General features: G+C 33.9%; 1 protein-coding gene and 3 non-coding genes across 4 annotated transcripts; all 4 read left to right on the plus strand.

Annotated features, from left to right (window-relative positions):
• The first annotated feature begins 584 nt into the window (after nucleotides 1-584).
• Nucleotides 585-14,642, plus strand: LOC122018929 (bifunctional aspartokinase/homoserine dehydrogenase 1, chloroplastic-like). The gene is made up of 20 exons (XM_042576405.1): nucleotides 585-708; nucleotides 1,154-1,390; nucleotides 1,558-1,623; nucleotides 1,954-2,015; nucleotides 2,470-2,844; nucleotides 4,665-4,753; nucleotides 4,848-5,151; nucleotides 7,279-7,331; nucleotides 7,410-7,624; nucleotides 7,708-7,795; nucleotides 7,870-7,983; nucleotides 9,673-9,771; nucleotides 9,930-10,124; nucleotides 10,586-10,668; nucleotides 12,087-12,312; nucleotides 13,313-13,458; nucleotides 13,599-13,734; nucleotides 13,892-13,975; nucleotides 14,061-14,153; nucleotides 14,250-14,642. The coding sequence occupies exons 2-20, from the start codon at nucleotides 1,281-1,283 to the stop codon at nucleotides 14,493-14,495; spliced, it is 2,784 nt and encodes a 927-aa protein (XP_042432339.1). The 5' UTR covers nucleotides 585-708; nucleotides 1,154-1,280; the 3' UTR covers nucleotides 14,496-14,642.
• A 1,906-nt stretch (nucleotides 14,643-16,548) lies between these two features.
• Nucleotides 16,549-16,753, plus strand: LOC122022092. Its single transcript, XR_006122832.1, has one exon. It is a non-coding gene; the product is annotated as a U2 spliceosomal RNA (small nuclear RNA).
• Nucleotides 16,754-20,368: 3,615 nt separating this feature from the next.
• Nucleotides 20,369-20,565, plus strand: LOC122021998. Its single transcript, XR_006122749.1, has one exon. It is a non-coding gene; the product is annotated as a U2 spliceosomal RNA (small nuclear RNA).
• Nucleotides 20,566-22,214: 1,649 nt separating this feature from the next.
• LOC122022010 lies at nucleotides 22,215-22,412 on the plus strand. Its single transcript, XR_006122760.1, has one exon. It is a non-coding gene; the product is annotated as a U2 spliceosomal RNA (small nuclear RNA).
• The last annotated feature ends 407 nt before the right edge of the window (nucleotides 22,413-22,819 follow it).

Below are 22,819 nucleotides of genomic sequence, written 5' to 3' on the forward strand. Positions count from 1 at the left end.
ATATGAAAATAAAGAGAACTATGAATAGTATATACTTTTTATATAAAAAATTATTAGAGAAAATTATTAATAAATCTTAAAATTATTTTTAGTGTGAAAAAAATATTAATATAATTTCATTTTAAATTTCATCTAGTTAATAAATATTTCAAATTTATAATAAAAATAATATTATATATATTACTTTATGCACATGCTTTTTAGAATATTTAATAATAGGAATTATTCTATCCAAGGTGAAATCTTTCACATAAGGACCTTTATTATCATCCCACACAATTAGGATGGAGTAAATAAGTAAATTGAAACTAATCATTATATAAGAAGATAATTTCTTGATATTTATTGAGATTAGATTCTTAATTAATTCTATAAATAAGAGACTTAAATAATAGGAATTATAAAAAATAGATAAGTTGTTTGATAAATTCAAAGTACGATATATTAATTGATAAATTGGCTTACAAAATTAAAATTAGATCGAATGAACTAGTGCATTTCCGACGTCGGTCTAAATCATTGTGCATAATAAAATAGTTAAAACAAACAATCTTAGAATGTGAGTGCACCGCTGACCCTAGCCGTGCTGCTTGTTCATCAGTCCTGACCCTGCGGCCTCGGCCATCTCGTCTGCCTATTCCTCCGTTCATCTTCGCCTACATCCGCTGATCCCGCCGCCACCTGGTTGCTTCACTGTGGTACTAGCAGGTGGCCAACTGCTGCTTGTATTGACTAGTCGAGGAGAAAATCCCAGTGCTGACTATTTAACTTTTCCTGCTCCATATCACGCTTTGATGATTTACCCTCTTCCTTCTTTACCTATCATCCGGTTCCAATCTCGTATCGTTTTTTGTTTTGTTGATGGTTTTGACCTTGCTGAAAATGGGCTGTGGTTTGCGGGAAGAATAGACGAGTGACTGCGGAAGGCGCAAAGCTGAGGAAACTGAAAGGGGATTAGGGATTGAAAAGGAGATTAGATTTACATTTTCAATATTGTTATTTGCCGATGTGTAATTCCAACTCATTAGAAATAATTTTAATTTTAATAATTTGTATAGTTTTTTTTTATTATTTTTTATTTTTTTTATTACAATTTTTACTGTTAACATCGCATGTGGTCAATGTGGGAATGACCTAATAATATGAATTACAGGATCTGGTCGCAAGCTGACGAGAAAGACGTCGTTTTTGAGAGGGTGTGACCGAAAGGGTTTTCGGAAATCGTTGTGTGTATACGTAGCCGCCAGAGCTTCACCAGTGTACCCTGACGCTCTCTCAAGATGCGAGCCGCCGCAGTAGCTAGTACGTGGCCATCCTATGCTGGCTCTCTGTACCATTTTCCGCCTCGCTACTACAAAGTCCCTTCCTCTCGAACCCATGTTTGTATTAGGTTACCATCTTGATCTGGATTGTCCCTGTTTGTTTCTCAATTTCTTTATATGGATTTGCCGATTGGGATTACTTATGCGTTTCGTAATTATTTTCTTTCGGGATTTATTTCCGTGGATCCTTTCTTGCTAAACATACGTGATTTGTGGTGGACGTCAAAATATGCAGCTCAGCTTCTTCCCAGGCTCAACATGGTGGCAAGACTTGGGATTGCCCCTCTCCTGTTTGGCCAAGGTGTGTGATTTTTTGTCCCCTTCATTGTAAACATTTTATTATTATTATTTTGGAAAAAAAAAGATAACAGTGAACAATACTTCGCTCGATCTTTACAAACAAAATATTGTCATTGCTTAGCGTCTTTGCTGTGCACTAAAATGCATAGAATCAGGAAAGTTTCAGTCTTTTTTCTCCTGGTTTAATTTACATTTAGAAAATAACACCATAATTTGCCAATAAGATTTGTGCTTCTTGATAAGATGTAAATAATGAGATCAATAGAAAAGATAGCGTGCATATGCTGCAGATAATTTGGTTTTCTTTTGATGTTTGAGGTTCTGGTAACAGGGTTGTTTCTGGGAAGACCAGAAAGGACAGAAAGAACAATCAAATTTTGGCTTCCGTTACAGGTACTTCATCATCATCTTAGTTTTCTGAATCGTTATTTACTGGTGAGCCATTATGTTTGAGGAAGTCACTGGTCTGATCCATGAATGTAGGTAGCTGGTCTTTTTTTGTTCTCTTTGCATGCGTGTTCTTTCACTTTTGTAGCACTTATGCATGATTGATCGCCAAAGGTTCTTTGCCCTTTTTAGCCACTTAGTGTATAATTGGTCTCTTTTTGACATAATTAAATTAAATCTTATGACCATGAATATTTGCAATATAACGTTACTAAAATTCCTTTGCCCTGACTTGTTAGTGTTATCATAAGACACATATTTAATATTGCTGATCTGTAATGTTAAATAATGGCCTCAAGCCAAAAAATCTGTAGAAAATTTAATAAGTATTGCTTGATGTCAGTGCCCCGTTTTTACAATATGATGATGATAGACTCCATCATTTCCTTTCTTCAAGCAGATATTTCTCTTGAACAGTCCATAGAGAGTGCTTCTCTTCCAAAAGGTGACATTTGGTCTGTTCATAAATTTGGCGGAACATGTATGGGCACCTCTAAGAGAATTCAGAATGTTGCTGACATAGTCCTCAGTGATTCTTCAGAAAGAAAATTAGTAATTGTTTCTGCGATGTCAACAGTGACTAATATGATGTATGAACTGGTAAACAAAGCTTCATCACGGGATGACTCCTATATATCTGCAATTGATAATGTTTACGAAAAGCACATTGCAACAGCAAAGGATCTTCTTGATGGAGAGGACCTTGCAATATTCTTATCTCAACTGCATGAAGATATTACTAACCTAAAGGCAATGCTTCGTGCCATTTATATAGGTATCTTGCTACTTCTTCTATGCTGCTTTTGTCCCATTGATTCTTTTACTGAAATTAAGCCTGTTGGCATTTGCTACATTATATCTTGGTAATTTATCATTAATTTTACTCAAACATTTTTTTGTCTTTCATTATATATTTCATGCTTGTAGAAGTTGGCTACTAGTTTGTCTAACAAAATTCTCTCATACATTATCTGGGGCAATGGTAAAGTTACCGCCACGTGATCTTGAGGTCATGGGTTTTAGTCGCGAAAACAACGTCTTACAAAAATGCAAGATAAGACTGTACAACCCAATGTGGTCCGACCCTTCTCTGAGACTTCGCATTGGTGGAAGCTTCATACACCGGGCTGCCTTTTATTATCTGATATTGCGTAACAATTAATAAACCTTGAAATTTCCATTTTTGCTTTGTGGAGTGACTGGAGTCTACCTTTTTTGACAAACTTTCAGAGTTTTATTATTGTCAAATTGCACCTTAGGTACCTTTGTTGGCAATAGAAAAGTAGGGTTGCATTATTATTTTATTACTATTATTAATATTGTTACCTAAAGGAATTTAGTGGTCCTAACTCCTAAGGTCGAGATGTGCATAGAAACTTCGATACTTGGACTCTTTATCTACTCTCTCTGTACTTGTGTTACCATGACACATGGATATTCTACTCTGATTGGACACTAAGCATCCATATTGTTTATTATTATTATTATTAAAATAGCCATGTCGGGGCTCAGATTCACACCTATTTTGGGTGCTCATGCTAGAGCCCTAGTTTCACAGCATAGAATAACAGATGTATAATTTTGTTATTTTGTTCTAAGACCAATATTTAGATAGTAAAAAATTAAGCATTCTTGGGGGGAGGCACTTGTTCACCCAATTTAGTTACATAACTGCAGCTATCAATGACTGCAGAAATATTCATACGATAACTCATTTGCAAGCAGTGGTAAACAAATTGTAGCATAGGGATACATACCCAAAGAAGAAAGTAACATCCACTTGTTACAGAAAGCTAAGTACTAAAGGAGTCTATGCTAATGGAAATCCAAAACCAGAGGAGCTCCCAGCATAATGGTGTGTATCCGTCATCAATGGCAATGCATATTTGCAAAAGGGTTACTGCTGCTGCTTCCTAATAGGCAACTCAACTCATTTGAAGAGAAAGGAATTAAAGCACAGCTCTGGTCAACTACAAGTGTGACATTGTTTCTCCAACAAGTGTAATGACAGACTTATTAATGTATCTCCATCTCTATATTTCATAGGAATCTAAGTTACTTGGTATGACTAGTGAAATAACCTGGATAGTGCTCAATGATGGTATCAAATCTAGAAAGTCAACTCTAAGTAGTTTAAACACTTGAATCATTATTGTTGTGGATCTTTTATTTTTGTTTTTTATCCCATGTAGAAACTTGTATAGCCAAGTTAATAGGCTGCTATGACATCAAAAATTTGATTCATGGATGACTATTTTACTTGTATGATCACATCATCACATGTGCTAGGAAATTATGAAATATAACCCGTCATGAGTAAAATGCATGATTGATATGAAATTCATGACAACCTTTTTTTTTTTTTTTGTTTTGAAATTCCTCGTGGATGCTGGATTTATGGAAGAAATCATTCTTTTTGATATTTTTTGAACATTTTGATGAAATTGTTTTTTATGATTCGTTTTCTTTCTCAACCTAACAAAAATACTAAAAAATATGAAATTACTTCTTTAACTTTTTAATCTGCTAATTTTGTTTATCTTCTGAAGTATCAATTTCAGTTGGTGACCCTTTTCCACTGTTATTATTTCGCAGCTGGCCATGCCACGGAATCTTTTTCAGATTTTGTTGTTGGTCATGGAGAGTTATGGTCAGCTCAAATGCTATCTTACACGATAAAGAAGGTTTCTTTTTGATCATGATGTTTATTTCTTAGGTATGACAATACTAGAAGTTAGAACTTAGGAATGACATCCTAGTATTTTATCTGCTATGCAGTATGGAAAGCCTTGCTGTTGGATGGACACAAGAGATGTCCTTGTTGTGACTCCTACTAGCTCCAATCAAGTTGATCCTGATTATGCTGAATCGGAGAGGAGACTTGAGGAGTGGTTCACTCATCAGCGTGCTGATATAATAATTGCAACTGGGTTTATAGCTAGTACACCACAGAATATTCCCACTACGTTGAAAAGAGATGGAAGTGACTTCTCAGCTGCCATACTAGGAGCTCTTGTTAGGGCTCGGCAAGTCACAATCTGGACAGATGTTGATGGAGTATTTAGTGCTGATCCTAGAAAAGGTTTGACACCTTCACATATATGTATAAGTTTTCTTCTGTGTTTATTTTGTAAATATAGTGAATTGTGCAAAATATTAATTCTTTTACATATCAGTTCTCTGTATACTTTGTCCGGTGTGAAAGCTGAGTACTTTCTGAATTGCTGGTTCCTTGGAAAATATACTTTCTTTGAATTATTTTTATATTATGCAATCAACATATACAAGAATGTGGGAATTGTATACCATCTTTAGGAGTTTCTTGGATAGGTTAGTGCTAATTTTTTATGGAATTGGTAAAAAGGCGTGTTGTACTTGTTGGATAAAAGTTGCTTCAAGTTCCATTTATAATTGGAAAGATGTGAAATTAACTTGAAGTTGAACTATCACGAAAGTAGTGAATATCTTAGTTAAATGGATATGAGTTTTCATATGTTAAAATTTCTCTACATCTCTTCTATACGCTACCTTTTCAAAAGTGTTTTTAATAATAAGTCTCTTCAATATGATATCAGTGACATACAAGACATGGTATCATAAAAAAAGAAAAATGAACAGTATTCAAGGCGGCATTCGGTCGTACATCGCGAGATTTGGTTGGATAGATTGCTGCCCATTGATATTTGGCTTCTACATCTTGAAATTTACTGTCCTTTTACAACTTTGTGAATTTTGTTAAAGTTGGCTGGCTAATTGTTCTAGAACCTTAAGTTAGGAAAGAGACCACTCTATTAATTTAGAATGAAATATTATTGATACTACCTCTATGGATCGACAAGCATATTGGATTAGAATGGCCCAAGTCTATTCCATGACTTGGGGTATATCTTCGAAGGAGTGGAGCCACAGAGCAAGAAGTCAAACAGATTTACTGAAGAAGCTGGTGAATTTATTGGAGGAACTAGATAAGCTTCCATTCTAGGCCTTACTGGTAGTTGAATTTAGTGACCGTGATTCATCCAAGGGGGCAGCAAAGAGTGGCATTGTAGCGAGGAGTCACGACTTGGGAACCAGGGGACTTTGTCTCTCTTACTTTTTCTATTACATATATATAATTAATATATTGATATGATAGTGTATTAATTACTAACTAATTATTGTACAGTATTTATTAATTTTTGTAATATTGTATAATTAATTACTTGATTAATTAATCAGTATATTTAATTATATATCCTTTCTGAATTAATTATATCTTTATATTAATTTATAAAAAAAGGACAGCCCGGTGCACGAAGCTCCGCCAATGCGGGCAACAATTTTACCATTGAGCCAAGGCTCTCCTTCTTATATTAATTTATAATAGATATCTAAATTGTATCGGTAGATAATTATGTAAATTATATAAGTTAACTATATAATTTATGTCTTGTATATGTTATATAAATTACATCATATGTAATTATTTCTTATTTATAATTTGCATAAATTATATCTTATATAATTATAATTTAATTTATAAATAGATTCAATTAAATATTAATTAATTTAATTTAAATTATGTATTAAATCAGATAAAATATGATAATAAATTATTTATCAAATCAGATTTAATTTGATTATAAATCAAATTAAATTAAGTTTTATTAAATGATTATAAATTATGCATTATAATTATATTCAAACAAAACTAACCAATCAACTCAATTTATTAGCTCAAATATGAACCATCATAATTAGAAGTCTCAAAAAAAAAAAAAGACAGCCCGGTGCACGAAGCTCCCGTCATGCGGGGTCCCGGGGAAGGATCCATTGTACGCAGCCTTACCCTGCTTTTTGCAAGAGGCTGTTTCCAGGATTCGAACCCATGACCTTTTGGTCACATGGCAACAACTTTACCGTTGCGCCAAGGCTCCCCTTCAATTAGAAGTCTCAAAACTATACTAATATAATATAGTACTGAAATTGTACCATTTCAATGAAAGAATGAAACTCTGCCACGGCTCATTATTTTAAATGTTGGCTAGTAATATAGTTAAATTGATTGATTGACTACTCCTACGAACTCAAACTATTAGGAGAGAGACCTATTCATTCAGTTATATTCTTTACAAACCTGACAACCACTTAGATTAGATTACACTTTCTGGTGATAATATATCAAATAACAAGGAGATATTATTGTTCACAAACATTTTTGAATTTGCAGTTAGTGAAGCTGTGATACTGAGGACATTATCTTATCAAGAGGCTTGGGAAATGGTGAGTGTTTGTTAATTGCTCATATTACTACTATGGATTACATTGCTCAGCGACTTAGAATTGTGAATTTGTTTGCAGTCATACTTCGGGGCAAATGTTCTACATCCACGCACTATCATTCCAGTGATGAAACATAGCATACCTATATTGATCAGAAATATTTTTAATCTATCTGCTCCTGGGACGAGAATTTGTCAGGTGCCTGTCAATGAAAATGGTGACAAAAAAAGCTTGGAGACTGTTGTCAAAGCATTTGCTACTATAGACAACCTAGCACTTGTTAATGTCGAAGGGTAAGTTGCTTAATAGTGCATTTTCCTTAATTCTCTATTGTTTAATTAATTGGTGTCTGATTCGTATGTTTGATATTCTGCAGAACTGGAATGGCCGGTGTTCCTGGTACAGCTAGTGCAATCTTTAGTACTGTGAAGGATGTTGGAGCTAATGTTATCATGATCTCTCAGGTTCATCCAAGTTATACTATAAGCTTATAGTTTTATTTGTTCCAGTTATATCTAAATTGTTAATTTACTTGCAGGCTAGCAGTGAGCACTCTGTTTGCTTTGCTGTCCCAGAAAAAGAAGTAAAAGCAGTTTCTGCTGCCTTACACACTAGATTCCGCCAAGCTTTAGAGGCAGGAAGGCTTTCTAAGGTATTTGACATTATTATTGGCAGAGACGTAAATGAAATGCTTCATATCATAATTTTTGCTCTTGATATTGTGGGGTTTAGATGTCCTGGATTAAGTGTTTAAAAAAAAAAATTAAAGACAAGAAAAAAAGAAAGAAAAACCTTCCTACACCTTAGCTTGTGGTATAAATTCGGCATGCATATATGTCAAACGCTAATGATCCCTGCAGTTGTGTTTTAATTGTAAATAACATTTGATATTTTGAATCTAACAGTGTTTAGTATACCTGAAAACTGAACCTGACTCAGTTTTCACTTCAAGAAAATTTGGTTGTGTCTGCTTCTCAGTCATCTTCTTTCTGATCCAATCTGACATTGGTTTGGCTCAATCATGAATTCCAACTCAAGTAGTGTACATTTCATGGACATATACACCCAAATAAACCAGCTTGACCAAATTTGAAAATAATCTGTCTTTGCCAGAGTAGTGTGATTACTTTGTGAATGGGCTCAAAGCTTAAACTAACCTGTGAACATGACTAACAGCCTGTCATATGGTGCTCTTTAGTCAGTTTATGATACCACTGAACCATCTTGTGTGGTATTACTATTCAGTAGATAAGAAATCATTTTGCATGTTAAATAATGGAGCAAGGTTGTCACATAGTGTATCTAACTAGCCTTAGGTGCCAGCATGTACCATATTGATCTTTCTTTTGCAAATACCATATTGTTCTTGTTTTCTGTATGTTATTGTTCTCAGTTTTCCTCTTCATGCAATTGTTGTAGCTAGTTTGATCGTTAAAGTTTAAAATTTTAGAATGCTAGTTTCTGATGATATAACTCAAGATCTCTATCTGTTTTCTTTATTTACGTTTTAAATAAATAAACTTTGATACTGAATTCCAACTTCTGTCAGTGGCTACTTATTTTTCTGGAGGGCAGATTTATGGACTTTGTGATACCCTTTTAACTAGTCACATAATGTTTTTTCGTTTTCTTGTCTAGCTCTTTCCTCAATCTTCTGTGATTTTTTGTTTAATGGGGAAGCTTGATATACTAAATCTTAGTCTTCTCACTGATGTTTGATTTAGGCTTTAATTTAAGTGTACCTTTCTTCATGATTATGTGTCATGGACTCATGGTAAAGTTATTCTCATCCATGATATGGGCGGTTACTGTTTGAATCAGCCTTAATTGCTTTAGTAATAGGGTAACATTGATTGATGCCCACAGAACTTGCATTGTGCATTAGCAGGAATATAAGGTTCCCAATGCATCTTGATCATGGTTTATGTTTGTTTTTAGATAATTCAAATGATCACATTTGTTTCTTTCTATCAAATCTATCTGCAATACGCTGGTGTGTTTTAACTTTCATGACATATTGGTTCTTCAAGGCTATGTTTACATATGAGCAACAGATGAGAATTTGGCATGAAACATGAGAGCATTTCTGTCATTTCCCCCCATAGGCTTAATAATTCATGGTAGTGGTCACTTTATTTTTTTCTATTGACTGTTGAGTTCTAGTATATAAAATAAGATAAAATTTATTTCAATATAGATGATGATATATTAGGAGATAGAGCCCAATGACGTAGAAGGATTCATGTAGTCGATCCTATCTAGTGGGATAAGGCTTGGTTGCTGTTGTTGTACTATTGAGTTCTAGTTTTCATTTCTTCTTCTACTCTGCTATTTACTGCAGGTTGAAGTCATTCCCAAATGTAGCATTTTGGCTGCTGTTGGCCAAAAAATGGCTAGCACTCCAGGAGTCAGTGCTACTCTTTTTGATGCATTAGCGAAGGTATTACTTTTTCTGTTATTGATGCTGTTTTTGTTGGTATAGTAATCAGATGATCAGTTGGCATACTAGAGTTTCTTATTTCTGAGAATATGGTTAATGCTTACTTTGAATACTGGATTATCTTTTTTTTGAGAATGCATATTGATTTTGATTTCCAGGCTAGCATAAATGTGCGAGCAATTGCTCAAGGTTGCAGTGAATACAACATAACTGTGGTGCTGAAACAAGAAGATTGCGTTCGAGCTCTGCGAGCTGCTCACTCACGATTCTACCTTTCAAAAACAACGTTAGCTGTTGGGATCATTGGGCCAGGTTTAATTGGGGGAACACTGCTTGATCAGCTTAGGGATCAGGTCCTTGACTTATTGTCAAATTTCCAACAATTTAAATATTATATTATTGGCAACTTCTTAAATAATAAGAGTACATGTGACTCAGATGAATAGTTTTCATGTTCAATATCTTTTAATGGATTGTCCAAACTGTTACTTAAATATCTGGTAATCATTTGGTTATTCATATTGCCATGGCTTGACCCAATCAAATTTTGTTTTCTCTCTTTCACAAAAGTGGTTCTGGTTTAAGTTTTGAAAAAATGACCCAACTACGTCAGGTTTGATTCAGTTGTCTTTATGGAAGACCCTTGAAGACCTACCAGCTCAGTTATTGTTGCCAATGAAAATAAATGCATGTTTTGCTACGCTCTTTGTTCAATTGATCTAGTAGTTGGTCATAGTCTCATAGATTTGTTGCTAGAGCTTATGAATTGAATAGTGCTTCAATATAATGAAACGTTACACTTGTGATTGTGCAGACAGCAACTCTCAAGGAAAAATTTAACATTGATCTGCGTGTGATGGGAATCACTGGCTCAAGCAAAATGGTTTTGAGTGATACGTAAGTTACAAACTCATGCTTTCTGTATGTTCAGTAGTTTTTATTTCGAGCTGGGATAATAAATATCACAGTTAATCTGCCTATAAGTCATATTGGTTTCTTTTAACTATCTACTTGTTAGCAAATCAATGAATTCTTTTTAATGAATAGAAAACTGTCTGCTGTAATCATATATTGAAAATTATTATAATGTATTTGACTTAATGCACTGGAAAAAAGGAAGAAAACAAATCCAAAATTTTCATTGTAGTTGCATTATTAATTGCCTCTTAGGAACATATGTACATAAAGTTAATAGGTTGGTAGGTATTTCCAGATATATTTGTTGTGTTACACCTAGTACAAGTTTAATACTTCAGCATCTTATTAGGTAGCTTCACCTTAATACGATCTAACATCATTTTACCATTAAGACATAATTAATAGATAAATAATGATAATGACAAGGATTTTGAAATTTAAAAAAAAAAAACAAATATGGTGGCATGTGGTTATGTCTCTCTTCTATTGTAAAATTGATTGTGTAAGTATACAATTTGAGAATCCATGGGAGTTGAAACAGTCTAGCTAGTAATCTGATGTAGTGAGAGCATCGATCTTTCACTGTGATTTAAGAATTTAAGTGCTGATGTTGCAGAAAATCCATGTAAAAACCTTGAAGAAATTTTCCAGAATTTACGTGCTCACATTGCAGAAAATCCATGTATAAACCTTTATCCATAATTAGGACACTAGGACTATCCTTATTTTCTTGGTGTCTTATTATGCATAAGGTATCTGTTTTATTGTTCCACTTGGTTATGTAGGTCTATTCCACTTAGGGAAAGTTTGACATAAGTTTGCATGTCACCACATGCTTCAGTTCAAACCTCTTCTGTTATAGGGGACCTGACATTTTATTTGTTGAGCAGTCTGCAAAAGGCACTCATTCAGTTACTTTTGTATTTTTTTCGAAGTTTGTAAAACAAGTTCGTCTATAAACCCAGTACCTTTCCATAAGCAGCTTGTCGAGGGTGAAATCTTTCTTGAGTAGACATTTTTTGTCTTAAGAATCTTTTCCTGTCATTTGGTTTGATAATGCTTTGGAGCCAATTGCTGTGAGCCAAATCTTTGTCTAGAATTGTAGGTTATAGTGAACAGTTGGAACATTTTACCACTTGCTGATAGAGCTAAGGCCCATTCTGTTTACTTTTTTTGGCAGTACAGTTTCCATAATCATGTTTCAATCAACCAAGAGGAAATAGTTGATAAATTTTTCTTTCATGTGAATGAGAATAGTCAAAACCAAATGTGATCTTTCTGAAAAGGAGTAGATGGTGTATAAAATAAGGAAGTGTGAGATGAGCTATGATCTTTGAGAGGAAGTAGCTTGTGGAGAACTTCAAAATATTACTATTGATCTTCTTTGTTTAATGCAGAGGAATCGACTTGAGTATTTGGCGAGAAGTACAAAAGGAAAAAGCTGAAGTAGCTGACTTGGACAAATTTGCGAAGCATGTGTATGAAAATCACTTTTTCCCAAATACAGTTTTGGTAGACTGTACGGCAGATACAAATGTTGCAAACCACTACTATGATTGGTTGCGTAAAGGCATCCATGTCATTACTCCTAACAAAAAGGCAAACTCAGGACCACTTGATCGGGTAACCATTCTGTTTTGACAGATTTAACTTTCTTTTTTTCCTTTTTCAATTTTGTCTTGGGAAGTTTTCTTTGGCATCCAAATAATTATTTTGTTGTTTTGTTAATTATTCACTCCAGCATGTTATTTTCACACTTTCACTTAGGGAAGAGTCACAGCTGCAACTCAAATTGGAACCTTAAAACTTAATGGCTAAATAGTAACTGGCTAGGAACTGCAAATATTATAATGTAATAATGCATACTGCTACTTTCATATGTTTGATTGTTTTTACCTTCAATATAATCTTAACACTTCAAATTCTGAAGTTTGACATTTCTATACTAAATTTAATGAAGCTTAGGAATCATTGATGGTTTAGCGGCTTGGAAGAGACCAACCCTTATTGAAGGTTTCTGAATTTGTTTGTTTGCTAGTCATTTTGAAATGGAAATTGCCACATGCCAACTCAGTTTCCTAAAGAAGACGATGCATATTTGAATCAGTGTATTTCAAATTGAATTTACTATGTATGATGAACAAGTGTAAGTCTTCCATTCCCTGTGTAGAATTTGGGTTTTGTATATTACTTGTGTTCACTTTTTATATTGAACTAATAATAATGTCACATTGCTTGTCAACTTTATGTATTAGTTATTGAAACCTTTGAAAAAAATTTCCCTGTAGGGATGATGTGACTTGCTGCAATTGTATTGCCTTCTGTTCTGCATGTTGTAGGGGCACCCATGCAAGCGTACAAACTTAGAAATATTTTCTCAATTCTTTCTGAACCATGTAGTTGAAACTCAGTGTCCAATTAGGACCGCCTTATGAATAGCTTCCAGTCCTGTCATTGGATGTCTGAGTATAATTGATGCAAATATCTTGATTTTGATTGGTTCAAAGATTTGCTTGTGGTTGAACTTTTAATTGGCCTTTGATGGTTAAGGCTTTATCATTATTCCTTCAGTTCACATATGCTTCTGAGGCATTCACCAAGAATATTGACAATCATCTTGCAGTATCTAAAAATAAGGACACTACAGCGTCTATCCTACACTCATTACTTCTATGAAGCAACAGTAGGTGCTGGACTCCCAATCATCAGCACTTTGCGGGGACTACTTGAAACTGGTGATAAAATTTTGCATATTGAGGGCATATTCAGGTACTCTTAACTAGAGACACTAACATGGCATAACATTTGAAGAGGAGTTTTAGAATCTCTTGGATTGAATTTCTTTGTTTTGATTCCACCCAACCTATCTCATTGACTCCTGTGGTGCTCTTGTTTGGTGGTTTTTGCAGTGGTACTTTGAGTTATATTTTTAATAACTTTGAAGGATCTCGGGCTTTTAGTGAAGTTGTATCTGAAGCGAAGGAAGCTGGATTTACTGAACCTGATCCAAGAGATGATCTATCTGGAACAGATGTCGCAAGAAAGGTGAATGCATGATTCCTTTTCTTTGCTGATGTCTGTTATGAAGAATGTTTGGTTCCTACTAGTATCTGCAATCAATTTAATGTGTTTTCTTCAGTTTTTTTAGTTTTGTTTTGTCAGTCATTTTATCTTAAGAGTCTGTTTCGTTTTATTATGGAAGGTGATAATCCTTGCAAGGGAATCAGGTTTAAAGCTTGAGCTTTCTGACATTCCTGTCCGGAGTCTAGTTCCAGAACCTCTAAGAGTAAGAAACTAAGAATGTTGCAAAAATGATGATCGATGATTCTTACTTGTCCAGCATAATTACTATCTAACTTGTACATTTTTAGGCTTGTTCTTCGTCAGAGGAGTTCATGCAGCAACTCTCCAACTTCGATACAGAATTTTCAAAGGAAAGAGAAGATGCTGAAGCTGCAGGCGAGGTAAGTAAACTAATCCATCCATTTGCTTCTTATTCTTTTGTGAAACGCTTCATTAGTGAGCAGACACATTAGCTCATCATCATCTCTATTCCGCAGGTGTTGCGCTATGTTGGTGTTGTTGATGTTGTTAACGAGAAAGGTTTTGTAGAGTTGAGAAGATACAAGAGAGAGCACCCATTTGCACAGCTTTCTGGATCCGATAATATTATAGCTTTTACCACCACAAGGTACAGCAACCAGACACTGATTGTCCGGGGCCCTGGTGCTGGTGCTGAAGTCACTGCAGGAGGTGTCTTCAGTGATATCCTCAGATTAGCTTCGTATCTTGGTGCTCCATCTTAAACAGTTAGAACCTACTGCGACTTAGAGTAATATGAATCATAAAACATCAAACATTTACTTTATTTTGTTGTTTTTTTAATTGCGTTTTGGAACTTTCCTTCTGTAATGGAAATGAAATGTATGAGCCGCTTGTGTTTCTTTTCATCATTTTCCTTCCATTCACTTTTCAACACATCATTGCCACCCATGCGAATACTATGAATTCCATAGGCCTGTCCTTGAACGACAGCACCATCACCTTCAATTCCAAAAAAAAAAAAACATGGCATATAAGCTTGAGATGTTGTGAGGGAATGATTATAAGGTTAAGTTTGTACTTTGGAATTGCTCTGTCGTAGGGGTATTGCCCAACCATTGTTGTGGCAAAAGATGACAGGTACCTCCATTACAGCAGCAAAGTCTAAAGCAGCATGGGAATCTCCCTATGTAAAAATCTTACCATCAAAAGATATTGATTATGAACAAAATTCAGTCGATTCAAGTGAGCTTGTTCTAATATACCTCACTGGTGCAACCATCTCCAAAATATGTGATAGTGTACTTTTCGCCATACATCTTAAATGAATAAGCAGCTCCAACAGCATGAGGAATCTGTGTTCTGCAAAGCACTCTATGTGAGCAGATTTCACTAAAAGTTTCCCATTTCAAATAGGAAAAAAGTTCTCACGCAATAGGTGATGACACTGTAGTAATTGAGAGGGTACTTAGACCCATAGTGGATTGGCAGTTGACGTCCTTTAGCACAGTCTAGTTTATTGCCAAAACATTGATTTGCAAACTCTTGAAGAGTGTAGCCACGCCACAAACGCACACCAGGTTCGGTTCTATACTTGAGAAAAGACGATATCATCTATTGTTAGTGCAGCAGCTGATGCAACATTAATAACTTCCTCACCAATTGAGGTAACATTAAAGGAAATTCTTGTCTTTGAGCTTCATAGAAAATGGTATCCATAACTTGCAAAGTGACCATGTCAATGTACATTTTCGCAGCATCTTCCTTGCAGAGCTGATAGACCAAACTACATCTATTAGTTGGTTACATTAGATTACAACAACTAATTTTCTTTTCATGGGCTGTTAAAGTATTTAAATTTGAATACTTCTCTTTGGTATAGTAAAAAAGGATATGCAAAGGACTCAAACATCTTGGAATTTGCTCTTTGAGAATGTTTGACCATCGTAATCAAGAATTTGCTCTTGATGAAAAAAACAAATCCGACCTCACTTGGTGTCCAGGTCCATACAGAAATGCAACATAAAGGTGAAGCGTGAGAAAGAATAACTTTTCTCGATTAGAGAATTACTTTGCTTTATTCGTTGAAAAAAACCCTACCTCTTATCTAATTCCTTGTTAGCATCATCCCTCAACTTAAAGTAAGATCATTGGCTTTTTATCTTCTTCAGTTTTCATAAATTAAGATAATTACTTGCTTGCATTGCATCGATCTAAGCCCAATAGCCAGAGGAATTAACAAGTATAATCGATGGGATAGATCCTGATGACCTGCAAGGAAATCCAGGTCTCATCATCAAGCCCCTTGTGTTTTTAAATCATTGAGGCATGAAACAAGACTGGTTTAATTTGCTCCCAGAAGAACATCGTCAATCTCATTGCTAGAAATTAATTAACAAGATGATCTGCATCAGCTCTTGCACGTGTGTGTATATATATATATATATATAACAGAGATTACGATCTGTTGGTTTTAATTTTTTTCATCAATTCATATCAATATCTAATAATAGTTGGTCTGCCTAAAGACATGTCATTTAACAAATGATATTATTTTTATTTTCACTTTCATTTCTTTGAAGTGCTTGAAGAAATTAAGGACTTGGTATAATTTTCCTTGAGTCGGTGTAGGACTAGTAGTGTTTCCTTGTTTTTGTTTATATTTTTCTTTTATGTACCGTAGTAATTGACTTATTATGGCATGAGACAATACTAAAAAGGGCGAAGAGCATAGAACTATAGTCCCACATTGTTGAATTAATCCCTTTGTGTGCTATTTGGATCTTTAAAAGAAGGTAGGATGCAACAATATAATTAATACCTATCTTGGTCTTTTGGCTAAGATTAAGTGTAATATTTGTTCCTATCAGTTTAGTATTTGATATGTGAGCCATTGGTCCACAATAATATTAAATTAATTTTTTATGAGGAGAGGGTTCATTTTAGTAGCTTGCAATTGGAATCCTTGTGTGTCGTTCTTGCATTGCACAAAATGTATTATTGCAAGATTCATGCGCACCTGACCAATGGAAATAGAACTAGTCCCACATTGATGTTTTTTTTAATGAAGAGAGATTATCATAGTAGTTTGCTATGGCTTGGACATGAGTAATGGTCCTTCTCGAATGAGCTGTATTCAAATATTTAGAATCCTCAAACTCTCTCGGTTGCCATGTCGGCTAAGGTTGACAATTTAGGTGGACTAGATTTGGGTTGGGTTGATTATTTAAGAAAAAACTTAGCTCGAATTCGATTCGAATTCAATCCTAAATTCGAACTCGACAAATCTAAACTCGAATTGAATAATCCTAAATATGATTCAAAATCACTTGTTTAGCTATTTTTTCTATAATTTTTAACTTTTATCTTAATATCTTTTCATTATCATACTAACATTAGTATTAATATACATAAAAATATTTTAATTTTAAAAATAAAATTTAATTTAATTCCCAACAAATTCACTAAACCCCAAATTTAGGTCAATTCGACCCGAATCTGACCTGAAAATTTTCAACCCAAAATTTTTCAATCCGAACATGACTCAAACATAAAAAATTCTAATCTGAATCTAATTTTTTCGGGTCAACTTAGATTGAATCATCAGATTGAATTTATTTTTAATACTCCTAGTCTCACCTTACCGTTGAACCTTACTCTTAAGCTTGTGTAAAGTTGTCAGAAATAAAATGAAAAAAAATCCCTCAAAACATTTATAGAAGAAGAAAAAAAATAATAGAGTAAGATTTTATACTATAACTTCTATCGTATCATACTAATCAACTAAATCTAATTTAAATTATCATACATAATCATTTTAGTTATGTGTTGAATAAGTAATTGTTAGCAATTCGAGCTGCAAAAATTACTTTTTACGTTGCGGAAACTCTGAAGCTAGCCACGGATCCGTGCGAAGATAAATAAAAAATTCATATACATGTTTGTCTACACTAGATCTACCTTAGATCTACATGAAAGAAGTGTTACCCTTGTAGTGATGTCCTTTGCTTATCCCGCTCGTCCAAATGGTTGCCGGATATCGTAGAGTGTCAAGTGTACACTCCTCTACACGTATCCACACGGAAAAAAGGTAGAGAAAAACCACTTAGAGTGTGCTAGTACCCTTGAGAGGTCTCGGCAATGGAGGAGAAGGAGAGAACAAGAAGAGAGGAGGAAGAAGAAGCCTTGAATGAGCACACAATTGCTTCACACTAATGTGGCCGACCACTTAATGGAGTGTTTTAAACCTCCATGTAATACCAAGAGTCATGACTCTTGGTCTTCCTCATGAGGTGGCATACAATGATGTAGCCTTGATGATGTGGAACATCATCATTGGCCAACCCATGCCAAGTCACAATGAGGTGGCATTTGGTCAAGTCAAACTTGACCCTTCATCTTCCCTCTCAAGTCAAGTCAAACTTGACCTCTTATCTCCCATGGTTGATCAAATCTAACCTTTGATTCAAATCAATTTAATTTAATGAATCTCTATTCATTGGTTTAAATTGACTCAATGAATCATAGTTTAAATTAGACTCATTCGACACATGAATCAAATTGAGTCCAACTCAATTAGTCTAATTTGGATTATTCTTAATCCAATTTGGTTCATCACATGAACCTAATCCTCTTGGTCCATCATATGAACCTAATCTCCATCTAACTGCCCTTTGTGTGTGACCCTATAGGTTCTTGTAACGTTGGTAATGCTCCTAAACCCATTTAGAAACATAAGCAATGAGTGGAATCTAGCAACACATCATTACTACCCAAGTTACAAGAATGTTGAGATCCAACATCACCATTGTGACTACTAATTGTGACTCTCACAATATGTGACAATGTCTTTCTATCCTTGACATCTAAATTGATCAATTGAGGCATAGACCGTGTCATCCTCTAATCAATTTATGTCTTGAACTCCAAGTAGACTCACTCTAATCAAATGAGCTCAATATCTCATATTGACTTATTTGGGCATGCCCATGCACTTAGTGGTCTCACTCTATCAAGAATCATGATGTCACTCCCGTCATATAGGAGGGATAGATCTCATCTACATCACTCACATCTCTCCGTATAATTTGTTACAAACCCAGTAGTCGCCTTTATAGTCCACCCATTTATGGGTGACGTTTGACGAAGCCAAAGTATGCAACTCCTTATGTAGGGAACCGTGGTGACTTCAGATCCAAGAACTAATAATCATACTAATAGTCACATGAGAAAGTATATGACACTCATATAACAATCTATGATACTTTCTCATGGCGGGTCATTCAGTATACATTTTCCAATGCATACTCATGTGTCAACTTGATATCTAATATCCATGACTTATGAGATCAAGTCATCGAGTTGACCTACATGCTAGTCTCATCGCATTAACATTGTCCCTGAATGTTAATACTTGACTAGGAATGATTAAGAGTTTTGTTCTCTATATCATCTCATTATCAATTCAACCAATCGATTGATATAGAAAAGAACCTTCTACTCAAGGACGCTATTATACTTAATTATTTGACACCAATACAAGTATAATAACCATAAATAAATGTCTTTATAAATATATAGGAATATGATACATCAAGTCCATACAACAATTCTCACATGATTGGCTCTAGGGCTCTCACTAACAGTAATCACATAATTAAAATTATGAAAATAACATATAATTTAATATTATTTATTTATCTTTTGAAATATTCATTTTAATCAAATAGAATTAAATTATATATATATATATATATATATATATATATAAAGTTGTTATCCTGCGCGACGCCACAGTGCGTGACTGTGCGCGTCGCGCAGGATATCAACTGTTTTTTCTTTTTTTTTTTAATTTTTTAATTTTTTAATTTTTTAATTTATGAATTAAAAATAATTAAAATATTTTTTTAAGATTTTATTTCTAGGGTTCAGACTTTGGGTTATAGTGTTAAAGCTATTTTCTTTTTTAGATTTTATCTTTAGGGTTTAGACTTCCCAATTAGGTTATAGTGTTTGGTTTTAAAAAAAATTAAAATAAAATTAATTTAAGTAGTTATTGATTATTGTAATATCTTGAGAGGATATATTAATATATTAGAAATTTATATAAGGAAATGTTATTTTTTTTAATTGATTTTTTAAATTTAAAATATTAAAAAAAAAAAAATCGAGCGATCTCCTGTGCGAATGGGAGATCTCTCTCTCTCTCTCTCTCTCTCTCTCTCTATATATATATATATATATATATATATATATATATATATATATAAGGGATTATGATCTATTGTTGGATTTAAAATTCTTCATCAGTTCATATCAATATCTAATAATAGTTGATCTACTAAAGAGACATGTCATTTAACAAATGATATTATTTTTGTTTTCACTTTCATTTCTTTGAAGTGCTTGAAGAAATTAAGGACTTGGTATAATTTTCATTGAGTCGGTGTGGGACTAGTAGTGTTTCCTTGTTTTTGTTCATATTTTTCTATTATGTACTGTATTAATTGACTTATTATGGATTGAGACAATAGTAAAAAGGGCGAAGAGCATGGAACTATAGTCCCACATCGTTGAATTAAGCGCTTTGTGTGCTATTTGGATCTTTAAAAGAAGGTAGGATGGAAAAATAAAATTCATACTTTTCTCGGCCTTTTGGCTAAGATCAAGTGTAGTATCTGTTCTTATCAGTTTAATATCTGATACGTGGGCCATTGGTCTACTATGATATTAAATTAATTTTTTATGGGGGAGGGTTCATTTTAATAGCTTGCTATTGGAATCCTCGTGTGTCGTTCTTGCGTTGCACTATTGCAAGATTCAGACGCACCCGACCAAGTGTAATTTAAATATCAAGATTTGCCACCAAGAGCCTTCTAAGTGGCATTATTGAAGTAGAAAAAGGAAAGTGTCATCCCAACAAATTGAGTTGTTATATTGACGGAGTGCTTTGGTGGAGAAGGGGAGAAGTGAGGCTAGTAACTCCTGGTATGACATGGGACTATACTACAAAGGGTGAAGAGCATGGAACTGTAGTCCCGCATTGATTTTTTTTTTTTAATGAAGGGAGATTATCATAGTAGTTTGCTATAGCTTGGACATCGAGTAATGGTCCTCATCCACATTAATACTCCCACACCAACTCAGGAATTTCCTTCTCTCGAATGGGTTGGTTTTGGTTCTTGATGATAACAAAAACCAATATAATTTGGTTGGCTTTTGTTGATGATTATGATGATAAAAACCAATAATACAACTAGGTTTTAGTTCATTTTTATACAAAAATTTAAATATTTAGAATCCTCAAACTCTCTCGGTTGCCATCTCGCTAAAGGTTGACAATTTGGGTTGGGTCGATTTTTTTAAAAATATCTTGACTCGAATTCGATCCGAATTCGAATTCAATCCTAAATTCAAACTCGACCAATCTGAACCCGAATTGAATAATCCTAAATATGATTCAAAAAGACTTGTTTAGCTATTTTTCCTGTAATTTTTTACTTTTATCTCAATACTTTTTTCTTTATCATACTAACATTAATATTAATATACATAAAAATATTTTAATTTTAAAAGAAAATTTAATTTAACTCCCAACAAATTCACTAAACCACAAATTCAGGTCAACTTGAATCCGATCCAAACCCGGCCCTAAAATTTTCAACCCAAAACTCTTCAATCCGAACATGACCCGAACTCAGAAATTTCTAATCTGAATCTAATTTTTTTCGGGTCAACTCAGATTGAATTATTAGATCGAATTACTTTTTAACACTCCTAGTTTCACCTTACCGTTTAACCTTACTCTTAAGCTTGTGTAAAGTTGTCATAAATAAAAGAAAAAAAATCCCTCAATACATTTATAGAAGAAGAAGAAGAAAAATATTAGAGTAAGATTTTATACTATAACTTCTATCGTATCATACTAATCTACTAAATCTGATTTAAATTATCATACATAATCATTTTAGTTATGTCTTGAATAAGTAATCACATAATTAAAATTATGGAAAAATATAATTTAATATTATTTATTTAACTTTTGAAATATTCACTTTAATCAAATAGAATTAAATAATATATATATATATATATATATATATATATATATATAGCAGGAATTATGATCTTTGTTGGTTTTAAAATTCTACATCAATTCATATCAATATCTAATAAGAGTTGATCTGATAAAGAGACATGCCATTTAACAAATGATATTATTTTTGTTTTCGCGTTCATTTCTTTGAAGTGCTTGAAGAAATTAAGGACTTGGTATAATTTTCATTGAGTCGGTGTGGGACTAGTAGTGTTTCCTTGTTTTTGTTCATATTTTTCTATTATGTACTGTATTAATTGACTTATTATGGCTTGAGACAATACTAAAAAGGGCGAAGAGCATGGAACTATAGTCCCACATCGTTGAATTAAGCGCTTTGTGTGCTATTTGGATCTTTAAAAGAAGGTAGGATGGAAAAATAAAATTCATACCTTTCTCGGCCTTTTGGCTAAGATCAAGTGTAGTATCTGTTCTTATCAGTTTAATATCTGATACGTGGGCCATTGGTCCACTATGATATTAAATTAATTTTTTATGGGGAGAGGGTTCATTTTAATAGCTTGCTATTGGAATCCTCGTGTGTCGTTCTTGCGTTGCACTATTGCAAGATTCAAGCGCACCCGACCAAGTGTAATTTAAATATCAAGATTTGCCACCAAGAGCCTTCTAAGTGGCATTATTGAAGTAGAAAAAGGAAAGTGTCATCCCAACAAATTGAGTTGTTATATTGACGGAGTGCTTTGGTGGAGAAGGTGAGAAGTGAGGCTAGTAACTCCGGAGTGCTTTGGTGGAGAAGGTGAGAAGTGAGGCTAGTAACTCCTGGTATGACATGGGACTATACTACAAAGGGTGAAGAGCATGGAACTGTAGTCCCGCATTGATTTTTTTTTTAATGAAGGGAGATTATCATAGTAGTTTGCTATAGCTTGGACATCGAGTAATGGTCCTCATCCACATTAATACTCCCACACCAACTCAAGAATTTCCTTCTTGAATGGGTTGGTTTTGGTTCTTGATGAAAACAAAAACCAA

Source organism: Zingiber officinale, chromosome 9A (genome assembly GCF_018446385.1).
Source record: "Zingiber officinale cultivar Zhangliang chromosome 9A, Zo_v1.1, whole genome shotgun sequence".
NCBI lineage: Eukaryota > Viridiplantae > Streptophyta > Magnoliopsida > Zingiberales > Zingiberaceae > Zingiber > Zingiber officinale.